The sequence below is a fragment of the Rhinolophus sinicus genome, linkage group LG13, assembly GCF_036562045.2.
Source record: "Rhinolophus sinicus isolate RSC01 linkage group LG13, ASM3656204v1, whole genome shotgun sequence".
NCBI classification, from domain to species: Eukaryota; Metazoa; Chordata; class Mammalia; order Chiroptera; family Rhinolophidae; genus Rhinolophus; species Rhinolophus sinicus.
Window position 1 is genome coordinate 15,475,597 of NC_133762.1, and position 21,127 is coordinate 15,496,723.

Sequence of the window (21,127 nt, forward strand, 5' to 3'; positions counted from 1 at the left end):
GAGCAGGGGTGTCCAAACTTTTTTCAACGTTTTTCACCAAGGGCCTTATGCGGTGAAATACACAAACAGCCGGGCCACTCACTCGAGCTGAAGTACGCATTGCCTCACCTGGTTTATTTAAGCAAACTAAATATATTTTTGGAATTTGCTGTGGGCCAATTAACAATGGATCATGGGCCGCAGTTGGCCCATGGGCCGCAGTTTGGACACCCGTGATTTAGATCCTCTCTGCTCCATTAAAAACCAATCTGTACTTAAAGTAGCTCCTGTTGACAATATGACAGTTATCAAAAGAAAATAAAAATAGATTCTATTCTACTCCCTCTCTGTATTGTTTTCTTCTCTTTATCCTCTTCCTCCCCCTCCTCCCGTCTTCGTTCTTCTCTAAGCCATAAGCTGGCCAAAAGCACCCGCTGGCATTTACTTCATTCTTCTCGGGCCTCCAGCGATTGTTAAAAATAATAACTCCCAGCTACTGCTGATGGGGGCGCTTGTGTGTTCACCATCCGTCAGGTGGCAACACTTAACGCTGTACCAGCTTCAGCATAATTACCAAAACCAAGGATTTTATTATACACTGAATGTGCTCCTGCCATATGGTTTTGAAAGGCAAGTCGTTTCTCGAAGAAAGAGTAGTTTAGGAAATGTGAATGTTTCAAATTCCCCCACAGTATTATAGCTTTTTAAATTTCTTTTGCTTCCTAATATGAGTGTCTTACAACTGACTTCTCCTGCTTGAATTTAGATGACTTTAGAAGGGGATCCTTTATGTTCAAAACATCTCAAACCCCATGTCTCCAGGCTTCGGACAGGCCTGTAGCTTGTAGTCTCGGCCCAGATCCGATGTCAGCCCAGGTGTTCATTTCTGCAGATAAACCTGCTGCACTGAGGAGACCTCACAGGCCTGTGGTTCTGGCTGAGGCAGCTTTTTGCATTTTATTTGCTTCTTGCTGTCACAGCTCGTCAAATTTCAATGACAGCAGGATGGCTTAGGAACCCTGCTCTGGAAGCTCCTTGCAGCCCCTTCTCTGCTTCTGTCTGAATGCTGGCATCTTGGGGCAGCTCTGGTGTCAACAGTCCCTTGGGTAAAGGCCTTGTTGGCTCGAGTTCCCAGTTCCTGGTTCGGCCTGGAGGTCTCAGTCCTCATGGGAAGCCCCTCTAATACTGCAGGTTATCACATTTCCTAAAGATTGAGAAAAGATGCTCCCAGCAGGAGACGTTTGAAAAGTGGGAGATTTGGGAAACCTGAAACATGAGGCTCTATCTGATCAGACTTTTTTCCATCTATTAGATGTTTGTAAGTCAGAATGGACCAACAGCTCAGTGTGAAAGGCTCCATGTGAAATACCTGAGGGGCTTGGAGGCCAGGCAGGAAGTCAGGCTGGGAAATACAAGTCTCTTTCAAAGCTTTGAGAAGACAGTGCTAAATGTCAGCCAAGGAAAGAAGCACAAGTCTGCGAGCCTCCCTTGTTGAGGGCCTACTGTGTGCCAAGCACTGTGCCATGCTGGGCTTCAGGAGTGACAGACAGATGAGGTTGGTGCTGTCACGGATCTTGCATTCTAATGGGGGAAGAGGAGGAAGGAGGGAGGCAGGGAGGGAGGGAAGGGAATGAGGAAACTATTGGCAATGTCAGCGAGTAGTAAAAACAGGACGATTGAGCAGTGACGGCTGGGGCGTGGCTGCGCAAGGTCAGGGAAGGTGAGATCTGAGTGACACGGAGACGGTCACACCAAGTCCACATCTTCTGGACACACGCAGGCAACGACAGGCAATCCTGTGCCGTATGTGCTGTCACCATTTTCCAGATGAAGAGAGGAGGGCATAAAAGTTCAACATAACCTACTCATGGTCACCAGCGAGTAAGTAACAAAACCGACCCCGTACTTGTCCCCTCCACGGCAGGTCCGTGTTGGCAACAGCCAAGCAGCAGAAACCGCCGTCTGGATTCACCCTGATCTTCCTCAGGCAGAAACAGTAGGTGGTTTTAGGTCAAATGAACACGGGTTTCCTGAAAGAAACCCTTTCAGGGACACCAACCGACGGCCATGACATATAGAGAGCCGTCTAGGAGTGTCGTCCCGGGAGACAATGTGAATGCTACTCCCTGGAATTGTGACAGACCTGTGATGTGTTGCGGCGTCAGTGTCTCAGGTCTGGATCGAGTCTGAACCACCAGCTAATACTTTGTTTTTCCACAAAGGCGAAGGAAAAGCCCGTCCACCACCACGATCTCACCGTGATCTGGTCAGGGGCGCGGCACCTCCCGAGGCCGAGGCCGGAGGACCCTCCCCAGCAAGCGAGCAAGTGAGCGAGGGGAAGGCTGGCCTTCACTAGGTGCATGTGAACGAAGGGGGGGACCCCGCCCCTCCTCCCAGCTTCTAACAGCCTCAGGCTGAGGTCCTCCATGAGCGCTGCTGCTTTTAAATGTTTCGCGCTGGTGGGCGCTGGTGAGTGACCATTAAAAGCAAATCTCCCAACCCCAAATGCCTCCCCACAAATAGAGGAGAAAGGAAACAAGCTTGCTATTGAATCAGCATCAAACCAGACTGTGACATGCACCTCGGGCGATTCTGGGGAGACAGCAAAGACCCCCAGCAGACACTACCCGTGACATTCGGCTGGAGACAGACAAGTGCTACCACTAGTCCTCACGCAACAAGGCTTGTTGTGCACAGTTCTCCAGCTTCCTGGGCACCTGGGGCGACCAGCTGCGTTAGCGACTCGCTTTACCCAGGAGAAAACGACGCTTCGCCCACGTTTATGATAGAAGGGAGTTTTGCAACTTGGAAGCCCCTACCCTCCCACGGAAACGGGGAGAGGGGGCACGATTTTCCTCAGTGAGTACAATGCCGCGATGGTTCCCAGCTCCTTGAGGAAGCCATTCCGGGGTCTCCAAGCCCACAGGAGGCATACTGGGCTTCAAGATTTGAACACATTTCAAAGAGACAGAGGGACAACTTGCAAGTTGTCTAAGTAAATGTTCTAAAAAAAAAAAAAGGGAAGAGGCAAGTATATGGTGATGGAAGGAGAACTGACTCTGGGTGATGAACACACAATGTGATTTATAGGTGATGGAATACAGAATTGTACACCTGAAATCTATGTAATTTTACTAACAGTTGTCACCCCAATAAACTTAAGAAAAAAAAGGGAAAGGGGGACATCTGCTCTTATTTTCAACAGAATTAAGTCTCTGATTTTTAATTTGTATTTGCCCTTACATGGGCATGAAGAAACCATTGCCAACACTTTGTTTTAAAATGGTTCATTTAAGAAATTAATCATGAAATGCTCCTAAGGGGGGGACAGATGATATTTTTCTTAAAGAAGAATCTTGAGGGGAAATGAAGCCACGAGTCTCGGTGTTGTAAAGCCACTTTATGCAAAAAGGTTTGCACATTTTTAAGGAGCTTCAAAAGTCAGTGGCTGAGCAACCAGCAGCAGTTGCTATGGTAGCAAAAGTTAGTGTTATTCTAATGGCCTTGGTGACGAAGTGTCTGGAGCTGCTGCTGGGGCAGGAAGCCATGTCCCTATCCTCCCAGTGAGGAGTCCCTCGTCTTCGTGCCGTGTTCGGGCAGGAATGGGCCGAGAGGACCGTGTGGAAATCAGGGTGTAAAAGTAGGGCAGGCACGACATGCGGTCTGAGCCGTGGTGACTCAGAAATCGGAGAAATGCTGGAAATCGGAAGCGCTTGGCTTTCCTCCTTTGCATCGAGCCCTCCCTGAGCCTCAGCGGGGCTGCACACACCGTCTCCTCTGGTGCCTCCGGGAGGGCAGCAGGGCACACACCGCTGCGCCCATTGCAAACACGAGGACGTGGAGGGAGGCTTATGAAAGTAAAGGAGACATGTCCAAGGTCACAGAGTTGGGGGCAGAGTCAGGAACAGAACCTAAGCTCAGTGTCAGAGGAAGCGGAGTAGGCAGTATTGACACCAGAGGAAATTCAGAGAAGAAATCTGCTCTCCTAGAGGAGGGAGTGCTGGGTCTCAAGGTTAGAGGAGGGACCAGAATACGTGTCAGTGGTGAATTCAGGCTCAGGTTCCCTAGACAGACAGAGACAAAACAAGGAGGGCAAGCTGATGGCACAGACGAGTGCTTCGCAGAATGTAAGTCCCAAGAGGGTGAGGGCCTGTCTCATTGACTGCTGGATCTCTGGCCCTTAGAGGGCGCTGGGCACACAGAAGGGCCTCCGTGAAAAGTTGTTCAACGAATTTCTGCAACAACGCAAGGCTGAGGGGAGAACACACTGGGGGTTTAACTGAGTGGACGTGGGGTCTCAGTAAAGACTACAATGGCACATAGCAAGATGCGGCAGCTCTAAGACTTTATGCTACTTGCAAGCTACCAAGTTAGCCTGTCACAGTTTCACGAATGCTGGCGAAAGACACAAGCCTCCTGGGTCAGAGACAAAAGACTCTGTGATCACTCACAGTGACAGCAACAGCCAGAGTATCACCATTTGTTTTTGTCCCACAGGGTGACATAAAGAGGCCTGGATGACACAAGGAGAGGTGCCCTCTGGAGTGAGAGTCTAGGATTCTGAGCCCAGACCTTAAGAGCTTGTAGCTTCCATTCTTCACCCTCTCAGAAGCCAGCCACCATGACAAAAGCCCCGCCAGCCTGCATGGGGAAGAGGGGCCCCGCCAGCCCCCAGCTGCTCAGCCATCCAGGCTGGCGGGGAGGCAGGGCATGCTCCCCCCAGCTCACAGTGGGTGAGACCCCGACCCCACGCTTCACAGCGTGTCCGTGTAATGGCCTGGCCATCAGCAGCAGTGTCCTGCTGTCACCCCTTCCGCACTGTCTTACCCAGGCTCGTCTACTATATCGCCTGAGCCTCAGTTTCTCTTTCTGTACACCGGGGGCGACATCTCCCCCACACAGTTGTTTGGAGACTCAAAAGAGATGCCTATTACAGGGCACCGGGCACAGGCTGCGGCTCCTCCCTCCGCCCAGGCCCTGTCAGTGTGACAGCCACACCCCTGTCCTGTCCCTGCTGGCGCTTCTGAAACCCCTGGACAAGCCCACAAGCGCCAGCTTTCTGACGTGCGCCTCACGAAGGCACGCGATTCCCACGGGAGTCAGAGCCCGGTCGTCTCCGTCCAGCGCCGACCTGACAGCACGTTGCAAGTGTCTCCTTGACGCTGTCGACAACCAGAACAAAACCACCTCCAGATTCCCCGGTTACAGCTTGTCACTGAGAACTCTTTCTAGTAGAGGCAGGGGTCACTGGTCACCGAGCCCCTTCCTCCAGAGGTGCGGCAGGAGGCGGCATCTCAGTAACGTACAGACGGCCGAGCGCCTCCCACCAGGCAGAACGCCGCGCGGTCCGGGCCTGCACCGCACTCGGCAGGTTTTCCAGGTTAACAGACGCGGGCATGGAACATCCTGCCCGGAGCCAGGCCCTGTGCGACGATGCCACACCCAGCACCAAGGACGCTCCGACCACTTGGCAAAGTGGGGGTGTCGCGTTACAGACGAGGACGCTGCGACTTCAGGGAAGGGTCACAATGTGTCCAAAGTCACCCAGGCACAGAAGACGGGTTGGAGCTCAGGTGCCTGACTGCCCCGCCCACCCCACACTCGGCCCCGCCCACCCCACGCTCGGCCCCGCCCACCACACTGTCTCTGCCTCAGTCGGGGCACTGCTCATCCCGGCCTCTGTCCTTGGGTCCTGGCAGCACAGCTGGTGCCTGACGCTCTGAGAGCCACTGTTGTGAGACCAGGAAGGCTGCGCAAAGTGTCCCCCTGCCGCTGGGACCCGCGCCACCTGTGCCCGTGCTGCCCCAGACCCTGCCTCTTAGGCTGACCTCCGCCCTGCTGAACACTCCCTGCAGGTCTGGAGCACGGGAGCTGCAGCGCGCCCAGACCACCTGCTGAGCTGGGTGGCAGCCACACCCCTCAGGGACGGGCTCCCGCACCGGGACCTGAGCCACGTACTGGGCCTCAGGCCACCCTTCTGTCCGGAAGTCCTGGGGCGTTGCCTGAGCTCCCTCTTCAGAACATCCCGCCTTTACTGACGTTGCTCCGCTCCGCTCCCGCCCCCAGGTGCAAACGCAGGAGGCGCGGCCTATAGGGTGCTGGGCAAGAAACGTCACCCAGCCAGACCCTGGGTGAGCAGGGCTTTACACCCCTCGTGCCCACCCAGCACTGCAGGGGGAGGCTGAGGGGAAGAAGCCGGGTCTCACAGGCACCGTCTGGGACCCACAGCCGCAGGCTGCTGACCACTGGGACATCCATTTGTGAACCAGGAATGGTTCACAGAAGATAACGCTATGAAAAGGGGGGGCTGGGGCACTGTGGCCAGACCAGGGCTTCCCCATACAGGTTTTTCACCACCAAAAAAGGTACCCCTTCCTCAGGCAGACCCCTCACCTCAGCAAGGGCTCAGCCAGCTGACAAGGGCTAGATTTCAGGTGCCACCGGCCCCCAGCTGAGCGCCTCGTGCAGAGAAACACCGTAACAGCTGTACATGTGACACTGAAATTGTTTGCTTAAGTGTCTGCTGCTTCCACCAGACTTAGGGCTCTTTGAAGCAGCGAGACCTGCTGCGTGGATCTTTGTATCGGTCCCGGTCCTGGCAAAGAGCCTGGCACGCAGAAACTCCATGAAGCCTGTGAAATAAATGCAGGAAGGAATGATTCGCTCTCCCCAACTTCACTACTTCCCTTTGCATATGTTCGTTAATGACTCTTTCCCCTAAACAACTTCATTTTCTGTAAGTTTCGGTAACTGTCCCGCGTCTCAGGACACCGTGTGCACATGAGAACACTCACCTGCCATCCTCCTCACAGGATGCTGAGAAAGTGGTTAGAGGCAACAGGGTTTTCTTATCTCCCCAGAGAAAGAAAGAGACAAGCTATTACTGGGGTTTTATAGATGTGGTCCCCATAAATTCATGCCTGAGCTTCTGTCTCCCTGGTTATGGATAGCTGGCTGGCTGAAGTTATTCTGGGCATTTCTTCAAGTGTCACCGGTAACTCAGCACTCCTGGGTGATGAGCTGGCAGATTCACTTACAGAACGCAGCTCCTGAAAACGCCTAATGGTGCCACGAGCAGACGTGGCAGGAACCAGTGGTGTGTGGTCTTCCTTTAAGGTGCAAATATCCTTGGAGACAGCCTCCAGAGAGAACAGCTGGCGCCTGGTTACATAAAGAGCTACAGGAGCCAAGAGGTCAGGCCGAGTGTGGGGCGGGGTGGGGGGACACCCAGAGCACCGGCCAGCTGACCGGGAGTGGCGAATGCCAACGGTCCTTCCACTCTGCTGAGACCACAGCGCAGGGCCAGGCCCTGCAGGCGAGTCAGGGCTGCAGGATTCCCCAGCGAGCACACCACACCACACCGGTGGCGCTGCATGACCCTGCAGCCCCCTCTGAAGGACAAAGGTGCAGAAAACAAAGTGAGAGGCTCTCCTCCCCTTCCCCCACCCACCCCCCCACCCAATCCCCACCCCCACCCAGCTCTCCATGTTGAGGTCTGCCTCAGGGGGACGATGAGAGGCTGGGTTCTCTTAAGTCCGTGTTTGGACAGGTCTGAGGTTCAGAAGGTGGGGCGTCCTGGGAAGTTATGTAAGCGGCTACCCACTTTGGTTGCCTCACTTACAACAAGAAATCCTCTCACTGATTCTTCTTTTTTGACTTCAAATGCTGAAATCAGCCTAATGACAATAGATTGATTCTGACACCCCTCTGAGTTCCTTTTCTTGAAAGCCTCTCCTATTTTGGACTCTGCAACAAACCTACCCCAAAGAATAAATACAGGGCCTGGAAGCAACTATTCCCCATCTAGCAACGCAGTAAAACTCTCCTCCGGGACACTCTAGAGCTCTCGAGAACTGGACCGTTATGATGGGTAAACTCTGAAGATTTGCCAACTCTTAAGCATGAGAAGTTTTTGACTGAAAGCATTTCTCAAAAGTCTTTGCATGTCCCTGTCTTATTTCTTTGCTATAGCAAATTTTTATTACAATAAAATACAGATAAGAAGGAAAAGAATATTGAATGAAAATGAGAGCAGAGCACACACACCTACCTCGCCTCCCACTCCCTTAAAATGATTCCAAAAATCACATTTAGCTGGGTCTGACTCCAAATGAAGGGGGAGGTAAATCTTTGACTTATTTTTCATATTATTGCATTTATAAGTCAATCCTAGTCTTCTACATGTAACAGAATCTGATCCAGAGAGAATACTAAAGAGGCGAGAGTGTCAAGCTAAGACCCCAGAGGCCCGGGGTCTGGTTCTAGCCAGCCACGAACTCTCTGTGTGACCTTGAGCATGTCACTTTCCCAATCAAAAGATGAGGCGGTTGGACTGATTACTCCCTAGTGTCCTGCCAGCTCTCAATCACGTTGAGTCCAGCAGGAAGCAGAGAGAACACTCGAGCTGAATGATCTGGGAGCGGAGTGTAATGCAGGGACTCTTTCCCAAGCTTTGGGCTGGGATGACGCTCTGCCCTGGGCTGAGTGCCGGCCCCTCCTGGGGAGCAAGGGGAGACCTGTCCCGGGCACCTGGATGGCTGGGTGCAGGGTGCCCTAGACAGGAGGGGAGCAGTACCAACCCCCCACTCTCCCTCAAGGAAACCGTTTCTCTTGGGCCAAACCCAACCAGAAGCCCTTGGCGGGGCTGAGACCAGGGGCTCAGGGCAGCCTCCTGGGGCACAGGGCAGACCACAGAGAGAGGGAGCAGGTGCGCAGGGGTGAACGGGAGATGGCGGGCACAAACGGCGCTGGAGCTGGCGCTGGAGCTGGCGCTGGAGCTGGCGCTGGCGCTCTGTGCTGTGCCCTGTGCGCGTGGGCGACTGGTCTCTGCTCCTCCTCACTCACTGCCAAACACATGCTTGGTTCCCTCACCTGCGAATGTTTTGCTCCTAACCCTTGATGGGCTGGGAACCTGATACCCACTGGGCGGCAGTGGACAGTGTCGCGGCAGGGGCGACGGGCGAGGCCTTGGGGGCCTGACCCTGGTCGGAACAGTGCTCTGAGTACACGACTCGGTGGGTTTCCTCTTAGCTACCCAGAGGCCCTTCGTGTTTGCTTCCTGGTCTGCTGCCGAGCTCTGGATCTTAGCAAGTCCCTGAGCCACAGGGACACTGGCCTGTGTGAGGAAGGGATACCGACTGTCCCCAGAACTGGTGCTCACAGCCGCACAAACAGCAGCAGCTTCTGCACACAGCTGCCAGCTGTCCTGAACAGAAACCAGAATTTGGGTTTCGTCCCTGAAAAATACCACTTATTACACTGAGCTGCTAGATACTTGTCAAACCCTACACCCTGTGAACAGTCGGTGTCTTCTTTCCTGGGGCCCACGGAACAATCACAAAATCAACCATATGTAGGGCACAAAACCAGCAATGAATTTCAAAATGTAGAAATAATGCAGACCGCATTCTGTAAGCACAATGTAACAGGAGCACAAATAAGCCAAAGCAAGCAAAAAGAATCCTCTTGGAAATTCAGAAAGTATGGAGTTAAACTCTGATAACTATCCACCTAAAGAATAAATAAATTAACTTTAGAATATTTTAATACAATGATAATCAGAAATGTATATAGCAATCCTATTGGATCTGGAAAAAAATAAATCTGCACTTAGAAGAAAAGGCATAGTTTTAAACATCTACTAAATAAAAAACAATAACAATAAATTAAGGACTCAGGAAGCTGGGGGAAAACAGAACACATCTAAAGAAAGTGGAAAAGAATTTAATAAAGATGTATGTGTACATTAGCAAGCTAGAAAAAGAGTAGAATCATAAATGCATTTAAAGTCTTAATAATAAAATAATTAAAACACTTGCAGGAAAAGACATAATATAAAAACATAAAATCAGCACCTATAAAGAAGTAACACAGATGAAGAAAATTAGAAAAACTGTAAGACAATGTTTGGTTCGGGTCCATGTAATAAATTAGAAAATGTGAATAAAGGATCTTGGAAATTTAAATTGCCAAGATTGACTCAAGAAGAGATAAACTCAATAAACCAACGACAATGTAAAAATCCACCCTGGATTGGGGTTTATCCAAGAAATACAAGAACAGGGCCGGCCCAGTGGCTCAGGCGGTTAGAGCTCCATGCTCCTAACTCCGAAGGCTGCCGGTTCGATTCCCACATGGGCCAGTGGGCTCTCAACCACAAGGTTGCCGGTTCAATCCCTCGAGTCCCGCAAGGGATGGTAGGCAGCGCCCCCTGCAACTAAGATTGAACTCGGCACCTTGAGCTGAGCTGCCTTCCGGATGGCTCAGTTGGTTGGAGCGCGTCCTCTCAACCACACGGTTGCCAGTTCATTTCCTCAAGTCCCGCAAGGGATGGTGGGCAGCGCCCCCTGCAACTAAGATTGAACATGGAACCTTGAGCTGAGCTGCCTCCCCGATGGCTCAGTTGGTTGGAGTGCGTCCTCTCAACCACAAGGTTGCCGGTTGGACTCCTGCAAGGGATGATGGGCTGCGCCCCCTGCAACTAGCAACAACTGGACCTGGAGCTGAGCTGCGCCCTCCACAACTAAGATTGAAAGGACAACTTGACTTGGAAAAAAGGCCTGGAAGTGCACACTGTTTCCCAATTTCTTACCCAATAAAGTTCTGTGTAAAAAAAATGAAAAGAAATACAAGAACGCCTAAATATTGGGAAATGTATTCCATTGTCCAATTGGCAAATCCAAACAGATAAATTAAATGTTTAGAAAGAAGAATTCAGGATAGTAGCAGCTTACAAAATAAATGTATATAATGGCCAGCTTTTTTTTAATTAAAAAAAAATCACTTTTCCATTAGCAACTATGAAACGTAAAATACCAAAAGATAACCAAAACATACATAAGACATGTGTAAAGAAACATATAAAATTCTATCATAAGATTTTAAAAGACAAAGAATTAGAGTGGTGTACCTTTTTCTTAAACAAGACGACAAAACACTGTAAAATCACTTATTCTTCCTAAATTAATAAATATTTTCAATGTAATTCCAGTCACAATCTCATAGGCACTTTTCTGGAACTTGACAAAGTAAGTAATGAATTGAACTTGAAGAATAAAAACAAAAGACTTAGGGCACTGTGACAAAGACACGTGGTGCAGGAGGTCCTGCTGTCAGATTTGCCGATGGAAGTCACAGCAATAGAAATGAAATCATGTGTCACTGGTGTAAGAATGGACAGAGCAATCGGGAAAAAGGAGTGTGTGGAAAGACTGGCAAGAACAGACAAGAGTCGGGTCTGCGATAAAGACGCTGCTTCGTATCAGTGGTAGAGTTTGGGTCATTCAAACAAGCGAAGTTGAAACAAGTTGCCAGCCACTTGGGAAAAATTCATGTTAAGCCAGATCCCAACCTCACTATCAAAAATAAACTCCAAATGAATCGAAATCGTGAATGGAAAAACATAAAACTATAAAAACAGAAAAGACAATATGGGCAAATGTTCCAATGTTGAAGGAGCTGGGACAAGGGGAGGGTGTCTAAAATCAGAAACCATAAAGAAAAAGATAAATTTGCCTACACCCAAACTTAGAAATTTCTTACAATCCATAGAAAGACACACACAATACACAGATCGACACGATTAAAGACAAGCAGCGAACTGAGATTATTTGCAACATGTACGATGGTCAGTCCTCATGTATAAACCACTGAGATAAATATACAAGAAAAACATAAACACATCTAAAAAAAGGATATTAGCAAGAAATTCACAAAAAGAAGGAATGAGAATGATTATAAACATTAAAAAATGTTTAACCTCACAAGCGACAAAAGAATTGAAAATTAATACAAGAAAGGGATATCATTTTTGTACTTTCAAGATGCGCAAATATTTCAGAGGTAAATAATATCAATATCCAGGATTGACAAGTGGATGGAGAAACGGGCCGTCTCATCCACTGCCAATAGCCGTGTAAAGAGTAAAAAGCTCCCTCTGGAAATCTATTAATATGCACCAATGTGTCAAATACACACACGCCTTCAACCTAGAAGTGCCACTTTCAGGAATTTAGCCTAAGGGCAGGAAATGTATATGCAAAGATATTAATTGCAACCTTATTTTCAAAAGCCATGAACTGAAAACAATGCAAATGCCCAACCATAAAGAGTTTGGTCGTTAAATTTGTAGTCATATGAAAAAATGTCCCCACATACTGTTAAGCGAGAGATTGAAAATATAAAATAGCCTGACAGAAAAAAGTCAAGAAAATTAGATATCAAAAAATGTGTGTAAAAGGAGGTCTCTCTTTATTCTCTATATTGTCCTAATGTTTTACAAAGAGCCTGCGTTACACTTACAACCAGACAGACTGACATGGCTCTTTTGCTTCGCTGGAACGTAAAAGTGTGAACCCCTGGTGTTGGCATGTGAGGCCCAGGCAAAGCTGACCAATGGAGCCCGAAGACGGAGTCCTTGAAAAACTGGACACATGGCGGCGCGCACACAGCTCACATGAAGTAAACAAAGTGTCTGGGCTGCTGCCACCTCCTCTCTGACGTGGACACTTGAGCCCAGCCCAGTGTGGTCCACCAGGAATTCCGGGAGACCCCACCACAAAATGCACCACCATCCAGAGGGGGCCTGTCAGCCTCCTCGTGCCAGCGGGGGGCCGGCTCGAGAGGGGCTTTTCTGGGACCAAGGTTAGACCAGCGTTGTCAGCCCCAGCTGTGCGTTGCAATCCCCTGGGGAGCTTTCCACAGTACTGACCCCCAGGTCTGACCCTCAGAGGTTCTGATTTACTGGGCCCGGGTGCAGTGAACACAGAGATTTTTCAAATCTTTCCAGGCAGTTCTAAAGTGCCTCAGGGTTGAGGCCGACTGGAGTGGATGTGGTTCTTTCCCTATTTACACCTTCCAACAAATCCTCTGCCCAGACCCAGGGAAGGATAGTTTTGTTCCTGCTACACTGAGGGCTCCACCGAGAAGGGGCCCTGGGCAGGCCTAAACGCCACAAAGCAAGGACTGTGTTTCACTTGTCACTGTGTCTCCAATGGCCCAGCCCAAGGCCTGACACAGATGGGAGGCTCCGTGAACACTGATGGAATGAGGAGGGAGGGAGGGAGGGAGGGAGGGAGGGTGGGGAGGGAGGGAGGACAGGGGAGGGAGGGCAGGGAAGGGAGGGAGGGCAGGGAAGGGAGGGAGGGAGGGAGGACAGGGGAGGGAGGGCAGGGGAGGGCAGGGGAGGGGAGGGGAGGGGAGGGCAGGGGAAGGATCCCAACCCCCCACCCTCTCCTGCCTCCTGAGAGCCCTAAATCCTCCAAAGGTAGGCCTCGGGCCAGCACTGGCGTGTCACTTGGGCGCTTTTTCGAAACGCAGATGCCAGAATGAGAACCTACATTTTAACAAGACCCCAGGCGGCTCGTGCCCATGACCTTATCACTGCTTCTGCCGCATTAGTGGGTCTCCGACTTTGCTGCACATTCAAATCACCCATGAAAACAGACAACACGCCATGGCCTTTGCAGGTGCTGTGAGCGTCCCAGCTGATTCTGACAGGCCGTCCAGGTGCAGAACTCACAGGGGCCTCCATCCGGCCCAGCTGCGGCTCTGTCCAGCCCAAGAGATCCCGCCCCAATGTCGGATCAAAGCCAACCCCTTGCAACACAGACACCAGCCATTCAACTCTGCAGAGACCCTGGGGACAGACCCAGTTCAAATCCCACCTCTGTCACTTCCTAGCTTAGTAACTGCACAAGGAGCTGACGGGAGGGGGACCACAGCGAGTGTGAGGATTAAATGACTCCATTGATGGAAAGCACTTAGTTTTCTTGGCCTCTGTATCAGGCTTTCTAATAAGAGTTTAGAGGAAGAGAGCCTGGACTGGGAACCTCCCTCCTGCTTCCGTAAAGAGGGCAAGAGAGAAGGAAAGGGGTCACAGTGTGCAGTCCCTCTCGGGAAAATCAAGACTAAATCTGCCTTCTTTCTCTTCATTATTCGTGAAGAAAGCTCAGCCTCCCGGGGCCTCAGAGAGGGTCCCCAGCCCAGAGTGCGGCACCCAGAGGACAGACTGAGGGTCACAGGGTAGCCACTCCCCCAGAATGCCCCCCACCCCACCTCCAGGAACGCAGGCCTGCGCCCTGGTGCCCAGGACAGGGCAGCTCCAAGTTCTCCACAGCGGGGTCTCTCCGTGGATTCCCCTGGCCTATCCAGGGTGCACCAGACCAGGGCGTGTGTCTGTGCGTTTGGGGGTGTGGGGGAGCGGCCCGCAGGCTCGGTGCTGACTGACGATGTGTCCCTCCCTCCTTCCTTGCCCTCGCGGGCTGCGAGGTGGCTGCCTCTGCGGCAGACACCAGCGCGCGCTGCCCGCTCGGGCGCTCGGCTCGCCGGCAGTGCAGCAAGCGGGCGCTGTGACGTTCTCGGATAAATGCCGGGTAACTGTGTAGGCGAACGGGAGCTAAAAATAAGAACGGAAGATCTATCATTAAGGTATCATTGCGCCAGCGCAGCTATTTGAAGGCTCCCATGGTCCCCGGCGCCTGCGTTTGAAGCCCGCCTTCAGGCTTTGAGGGGGTATTTGCAGAAAACTCCGAGCAGCGGCTGGCCAGCCAGACCTCGGGGCGCTGGGGGTGGCGCCTGTAATTATGGCAATACTCGACATAAAACAACGCTCCCCTCCCCCCCCCATCGCATACCCTGTACTGACTGTCCTTATGTCGCTGAGGAAGCTACTCCAAGTGGGGCTGGCTGCCGATATGAATGTAACCCGGCTAATTATGCAAAGACTAGGACTAAACGCTCTTTCACATTTATTCCTCCGTCCCCCTCGGATTAGAAAAATAAAGTGCCCGGAGGGAGCCTTTGGAGGAGAAAATGGAAACTGGGACTTTACCCCAGGTCTACAATGCACCACAATGGGGCGCAAAGTCGCAAACTGGCGGGTGGCGAGCCTCCGGGGTTCCACTGGGTTAAACGAAAACGGATCTGATTTGCTTCTTAACGCCCGAAGGGGACAAGGGGCGAGCAGGGGCGGGCAGGGTGGGCGGGCAGGGTTTGTGTGCGTGCGTGTGTGTCGGCGAGGAGGAGGCGCCAAGGTACAGCCTGCGCGGCTCTGCGCCTGGCGGGCTGCGTGCGTGTCCCTGTCCGCGCTGCTGAGACGGGCTCTTCCAGGGATCGGTGTCACATGACTCCCTGCCCCTGCCAGCGCACAGCTCGCAGCTCCCTCAGTTTCCCACGTGCCAGGGGAGGGTCTCCACGCACCTCCTGGGCCCCGGGCTCTGCGGAACGGAGACGAGGTTCCAGCGGGGAATGGTACATCCGGATTCCAGAAGCCACGACTCGGCGCCAGATCCCGGAGTGTAGCTATTTGGGGGGGAGGGGAGAGCGAGCGCCAGAGAGGCAGCGCGCTGCGCGCACGGACAGGGGGCTGCCGGCGGCGCGGAGAAGATGTAAGCGCGTGGGGTCTAGCTGGCCTCCGAGCACCATGCAGAAAGGGATCCGGCTGAACGATGGCCACGTCGCATCCCTGGGGCTGCTGGCACGCAAGGACGGCACGCGCAAAGGCTACCTGAGCAAGCGGAGTCCGGACAACACAAAATGGCAAACCAAGTGGTTCGCGCTGCTGCAGAACCTGCTCTTCTACTTCGAAAGCGACTCGAGCTCGCGGCCCTCTGGGCTCTACCTGCTGGAGGGCTGCGTCTGCGACCGAGCGCCCTCCCCGAAGCCTGCGCTCTCGGCCAAGGAGCCGCTGGAGAAACAGGTGAGGCCAGCGCAGCGCTGGATTATCTCCGCGCCCCGGGTGCGGCCCTCGGGATCAGGGCCTTCCGCCGGCAGATGGGACCCCAACTTTGGTCCCTATATTCTCCGCGCCCTCAGCACTCTCGGCTCCAGGCGAGGGTTGGCCCAAGTGGGCGGGTGACCCCCCAGTGGGCAGAGGGGGCAGAGACTGCGGACAGAGAGTGGGTGCTGGCTGCGGTGCCCTTCACCAGCGAGGTCCGTGGGAGGTGGGGACAGAGGAGCTGAGCAGGGAGATACAAGGGAGACGGGGTCCGGGGACAGATAGCGATGAATGTGGATCCACCCCCACTCCCACCTCTCAGCCCCATGGACCCCCCATAGTCTGTCCAGACCTGGGAGGTGTAACTCCCCGCTTTGAGGCAGGGGAGGGTGAGATGGAGGCGTCTGAGCGCGGTGCCCCGGCCTCACCGCTGACCGGAGCGTAGAGGAGCCGCGCTAGCTCTGCCAAGTTGGGGGCTGTGGAACCGCAGGGGTCAATTCGATGCTATCAACCTGTGCTGGGCTCCCAGCCGGCCCCAGGCCCGAGCAACAAACCAAGGGGTTCCAAGCACCCCACTGGCACGCAGGGCTGCTGCGGAGGACGCGGGACAAATGCGCCTCTCCCCTCCTCCGCCCCCAGCCCCTCCCCCACCTCCGCAGTCTGGGCTACAGCGCTGCGCTCCTGCTTTCGCTGGTTTCCGGGGCTGCCCGGCGAAAACGTCAGGCCTGGATCTGCCCAGGCCTTGGTCCTGTGGGGGTGCGCCTTTGGCGCGGAGGGAGGGACGAGCACCTGCACCCGCCGAGTGGGAATAACCAGGCCGGGAGAGGGGCAGCAATTTTTGAGCTCCATGTCCTCTCCAAAGGCATCTGGTCCGTCCCCGGCCTCTGAGCAGGTAAAAGGCAGCGGACCCTAAAATACCACTGCTGGGGGGAACCGGAGACCCATGGGGCTAGATGAGAACATGGGGCCAGAGAGAAAAATTGACTCGCCCAGCGTCATGCCAGGAGTTGAGGCTACCTCAGCGTTCTGAGAAAAAAATGTGATCTCAGAAGCCATCGCTATTTGCAGACAAGGGGGGGTTGGGGGGTGAGACTGAACTGACTGAAATAAAAGCAGGGCTTTAAGTCCCCCTAATTGTCAAGACGATCTGAGCTGGGTCTCTGCAGCATACCTCTTGGTTCCCTGGCCTCCGCCTGTGGGGGCTGGGAAATGGGGAAGGGAATATTTGAGGGTGAGTTTCTGGGGATGGCAAGCCACATGGCAGGTGGGGGCTCCCAGATGGCAAAGCAGAGCAAAGAGCAGGCGGCTCCTTTAGCTGAAAGCACAGGTGGGGCCCAGAGGGCCCTCCTGAGAGAGCCAGGCCAGGCCAGAGACAGTGCTTTCCGCCCTTCCTGACCTGCCCCTCCAAGCCTTCCAGAACACTGCCCGCCCAAGCCCACCTGTGTGATCTACCAGCAGCCAACAGCCCCAGCCAGAGCCCACCCCATCCCTCAGCGCCCTCCTTGCCAATGCAATTAAATAACGTATATGGAGTGTGCTCAACCCTCTGTAGTTGGATCTAGGTAAACCTGAGTTCAATCTGAATGACACCCACCTGGACCCAAAGGCCTAACCCAAAATGTTAAAGCTGAAAGGAACCTCAGAGAGACCTCATGGAGCCCTCCTTCCATTTCACACAGAGAAAGTGAAGACCAGGGACGGGAAGGGAGTCACCCCACATCACAGACAGCGTCAGTGGTGGAATCAGACCTAGAATTCACCCAATGTCTAAGAATTCCTGAAAGTGAGAGCCGACATTGATTCCAAATGGTTAAGCTCGTGGCTTAGGCACTGAATCGTGCTAGCAGTGGATTCTGGGAGGGACAGGAGCGCCAGCCAGGCCAGTCGATGGCCTACACACACGTTCACAGCGCTTTCCCAGGACACCCCCAGTCAGAGAGGCTCCCTGCGTTCACTGGAGGGGCCCTCCCGGCACACGGGAACGGAATACGCTGGAGAGCAGGGGGTGACGGTCTGGCGCGGCCCAGCTCGGGGGCAAATTTCCGTTAAAAGCGCTTCGTCACCTACACGTGTACAGATATGCCATTAGACTCCAGGGAGAGAGTTTGGCTCATGTGGAAAAGCAGATCCTGCTCCTTTGGCCTGTGTCTCCAAACATTTCTAACTTTTTGTTTCCTAAACCTTTGGGTAAAATGGATGGCGCCATGTTTCTCCTTGAGCTGGGTGCCCCACAGCCCCTCCAGAGCCCCGGCCAGAGCCCCGGCTCCAGGCCATTCTGGGTGGAGTCTGGCTTGCTCCTGGGCCTCCAGGAAGCCTTGACTCAAAGCCTGCCAGCGCGCTAGGAGGCCTCCAAGACTGGCCAGTATCTGGTGCAGATGTGGTTTTAGTGGGATGTGCTTCGTAACCACGTCTAAGTGGGCAGCCCCCAGCTGGAAGCACCAGGGACGGTTTGCGCAAGAACAGACACCAAGTCTTGGCTGGGAGCCCCCCAATGGCAGGAACTGGGAAGGGACAGAGCACATAGTAGGTGTGCAGGAAATGCTTACTGAGCTGAACTTGCTGGCGTACCCCATGCTAATTCCACATTTCATGTGCTGTGGGCTGGCTGGGCACCAGTCCAGGCCCCGCGCCATGCCACAGGCCTCAGGCTTCAGAAGCTGGATGGTCACAGTCCCCAGCCCCTAACTATGGGCCCCTGACACTGCGGAGTTGTTCTCGAGTGAGATAAGCAGGCCCCGAGCACCAAGGCCACTCTAACACGTCACACACGCTCTTCCGGCTGCGCCGACACTGGTCTGACGGCGTCCGGTGCTGCCCCAACGTCCTGGAGCTCAAGTCTGGGAGCCCAGGCCTCATGAACTCAGACTGAGTGGCCATGTTCCCGCGCCCACTGGAGACTGCGAGGCCCTTCCCTGCCTCCTCTCCTCCTGACCCGACAGCCACACACTGGAGGCCCAGGTCCCTGGACTTAAGAGTTTGGGTGCAGCTTCCCTAGAGGGTGACCCTTGGTGTCCCTGGTCCTGCCCTGGCATGGAGTTACCCCAAACTAGCTCTTCTCACCCACATTCTGATCCCCCTGAAATAAAGCTGCCAGCCCCAGCTTCTCACTGGGGGTCTGACCAAACCAACCGCAGCACTCCCCTCACCCCTCAACCAGGAGGGGTTACGATGTGGACCCCAGGCTCTTCCTGATTCACATAGGACAGAGGGACACAGGGAGTCCCTCAGGCACAGCCTAGGCACTGGTGTGGGGGAGGCTCCAGAAGCTGGGGGGCCATGTGCCTGCTGTCCAGCAGGTGGGTGCCTTTCCCTGGAGGTAAGAGGAAGGCCACCCTGATCCCCATCACAGGACACATGACTGGTGCCCTGGTGGGTTCTGACCAACAGGTGCCATGAGGCTGTGCGTGTGCCCTGCTCACAGGTGAGAGCGGCACCACCGGCCAGACAGCGGCTGAAATGAGACGCTCTCACCCTGCAGCTCCCGGCTGCACAAGCTTGCCCGCCTGTGGCCCTGGCACATTCAGCTCCTCGGCCAACCCCAAAAGGACAAACCCGAATGTAGGGGACTAGGTTGTGCAGAAAGCACCCCTCAGACACATACACGTAGGGGAAGGCCAGCGAGCTGCCCCGCGGCCCCGGACCTGGCCCCGGACCTGGCCCAGCCACGCGGGCCTGTGAGGCCGGAGCGTTCACAGCGCGGGGTGTCCTCCTCCGGTCCCCACCCCCAAACCGTTTCTAGAGCTGAAATGAGGTTGCAGAGCTCAGTAACATACCTTCATTGGGACAAGGAAATACCAGGTCACTGCCCTGTGCTTGGTGACAGGGGCGAGGGCAGGGAACAGACTGGACACAGACGCGCGACCGTGTACCGCGCAGCACACGCTCTGGCCAGACCCGTGCTAGGTCGGCGGGCACCCGGGCCCCTCCGCAGAGGCCCCCACCGTGCGGGCTGCACAGACCACAGACCACGCCGGGCACTCGGCCCCTGGAAGGCCAGCGGCGCCACCGCAAGGGCCGCAGCCTGGCCGGAGGGCCCCCCCCCACCCCGCCCCCCGCCCCGCGCCGTCCTCCTCCCGAGCGGCCCCCCCACGTCCTGTCCCCCGGGACCCCCCACGTCCTGCCCCCTGGGCGCCCCCACGGCCACCCGGCACGTCACGTCACGGCGTTCACCTTGCTCCTCCTTCTGTCGCGTCACTTACCGTCCGGGTCCTCACGTCTGCGGGGCAGTGGGCGCGGGCTGCTCCCCACGGTGGCTCCCGAGAGCGGGGTCCCTCAGCGTCCGCCCGTCCGTCCGTCCGTCCGTGCGGGGAGAGATGCGGCGGCCCTGAGAGGACGACGGGGTCTGTGTGAGGCGGCTCTGACCAGACACGAGGGCGGACAGCCAGCCGGACCCGCCGCAACGGGGCGGGGGGACCCCTGTTCCCCAGCGACGAGGCCGAGGCCCGAGGTGCAGGAGGCGAGCGCCGCTGAGCCGATGAGGCCTGTCTCCCGCTCCAGGTGTCTCGAGTCTCGCGGAGTCTCCCGAGGTCAGAGCTGCCTGCCCGAGGGCACAGAAGGCTTTCCTCTCCCCTCACCTGAGCACTCTTACCTTGGCGGTACATGGGGAACTTGCTGAGGGCCGCGCCCCCATCAATCAGACCAGGCCCTTTGAACGGCTGGACATACCTGTGTGTCCCCGAAAATAAGACCAGGTCTTATATTAATTTTAGCTCCAAAAGATGCACTGGGGCTTATGTTCAGGGGATGTCATCCTGAAAAAGCATGCTAGGGCTTATTTTCCGGTTAGGTCTTACTTTCGGGGGAACAGGGTATTAAGATTTCACATAAAATTTGTTATTAATGCTTTTAAAAGTTTGACCTTCACCCAAAGTCACTGCTAAGTGCCCTGCAGCTCTGACACCGTGTGCATGGGCTTTAGATGCGTGTTGTCTTGTAGCAGAGCACTTCAAAACACCAAACCAAAACTGCCCTCTCAGTGAAAGATTTATTGAGCATCTACTGTGTGCCAGGCCTCGGAGGGCTTTTTTCTACATATAGCCCCTCCCCTAATCACCCCAGCAGTCCTGTGAGATTATCACTGTTGACCCACTTTGAGATGACAAAACTGAGGCTCCGAGATGTTCCGTAACTTGTTCAGAGTGTGCATGGCAAAGCTGGCACATGAACCCAGGGCTGCCTGACTCCCAAACCTGAGCTTTTTAACTGCAATTGGCATAAATACTTGGGGGAGAGGGGCTATTTGAGCTTATTGTCCTCTACCAAGATAAATGGGGGGGAAAAGAATTAACAACAGTGAAAAAAAAAAGTCATTGTCACTCAGGTGACTTTTGTGAAGTAGTTTTTGTTTCTGCTTGGGTGGGAACCTTGCAGCTCAGATGCCCTGAGCATGGAGGAAAGCTCGCTCAGGAACCCATGGTCCTGTTGCACGGACTC

At 54.2% G+C, this 21,127-nt stretch overlaps 1 protein-coding gene and 1 long non-coding RNA gene across 8 annotated transcripts in view; one reads left to right on the forward strand and one right to left on the reverse strand.

The window, feature by feature from the left end:
- The window catches only part of LOC141568081 (uncharacterized), a 91,692-nt gene that overhangs the window by 37,847 nt on the left and 32,718 nt on the right, over positions 1-21,127 (reverse strand). The window contains exon 5 of the long non-coding RNA XR_012491087.1: positions 19,894-20,018. This is a non-coding gene — a long non-coding RNA (uncharacterized LOC141568081). The remainder of the gene's footprint in view (positions 1-19,893; positions 20,019-21,127) is intronic.
- Positions 15,018-21,127, forward strand: part of RASGRF1 (Ras protein specific guanine nucleotide releasing factor 1) — a 63,479-nt gene continuing 57,369 nt past the window's right edge. For 4 of the 7 annotated variants that reach the window (XM_074317371.1, XM_074317369.1, XM_074317372.1 and 1 more), the window contains exon 1: positions 15,018-15,676. In XM_074317371.1, coding sequence (XP_074173472.1) covers positions 15,101-15,676 — 576 coding nt within the window. In that variant the 5' untranslated portion in view covers positions 15,018-15,100. The remainder of the gene's footprint in view (positions 15,677-21,127) is intronic. The other 3 variants (XM_074317374.1, XM_074317373.1, XM_074317370.1) reach the window with 2 other exon arrangements.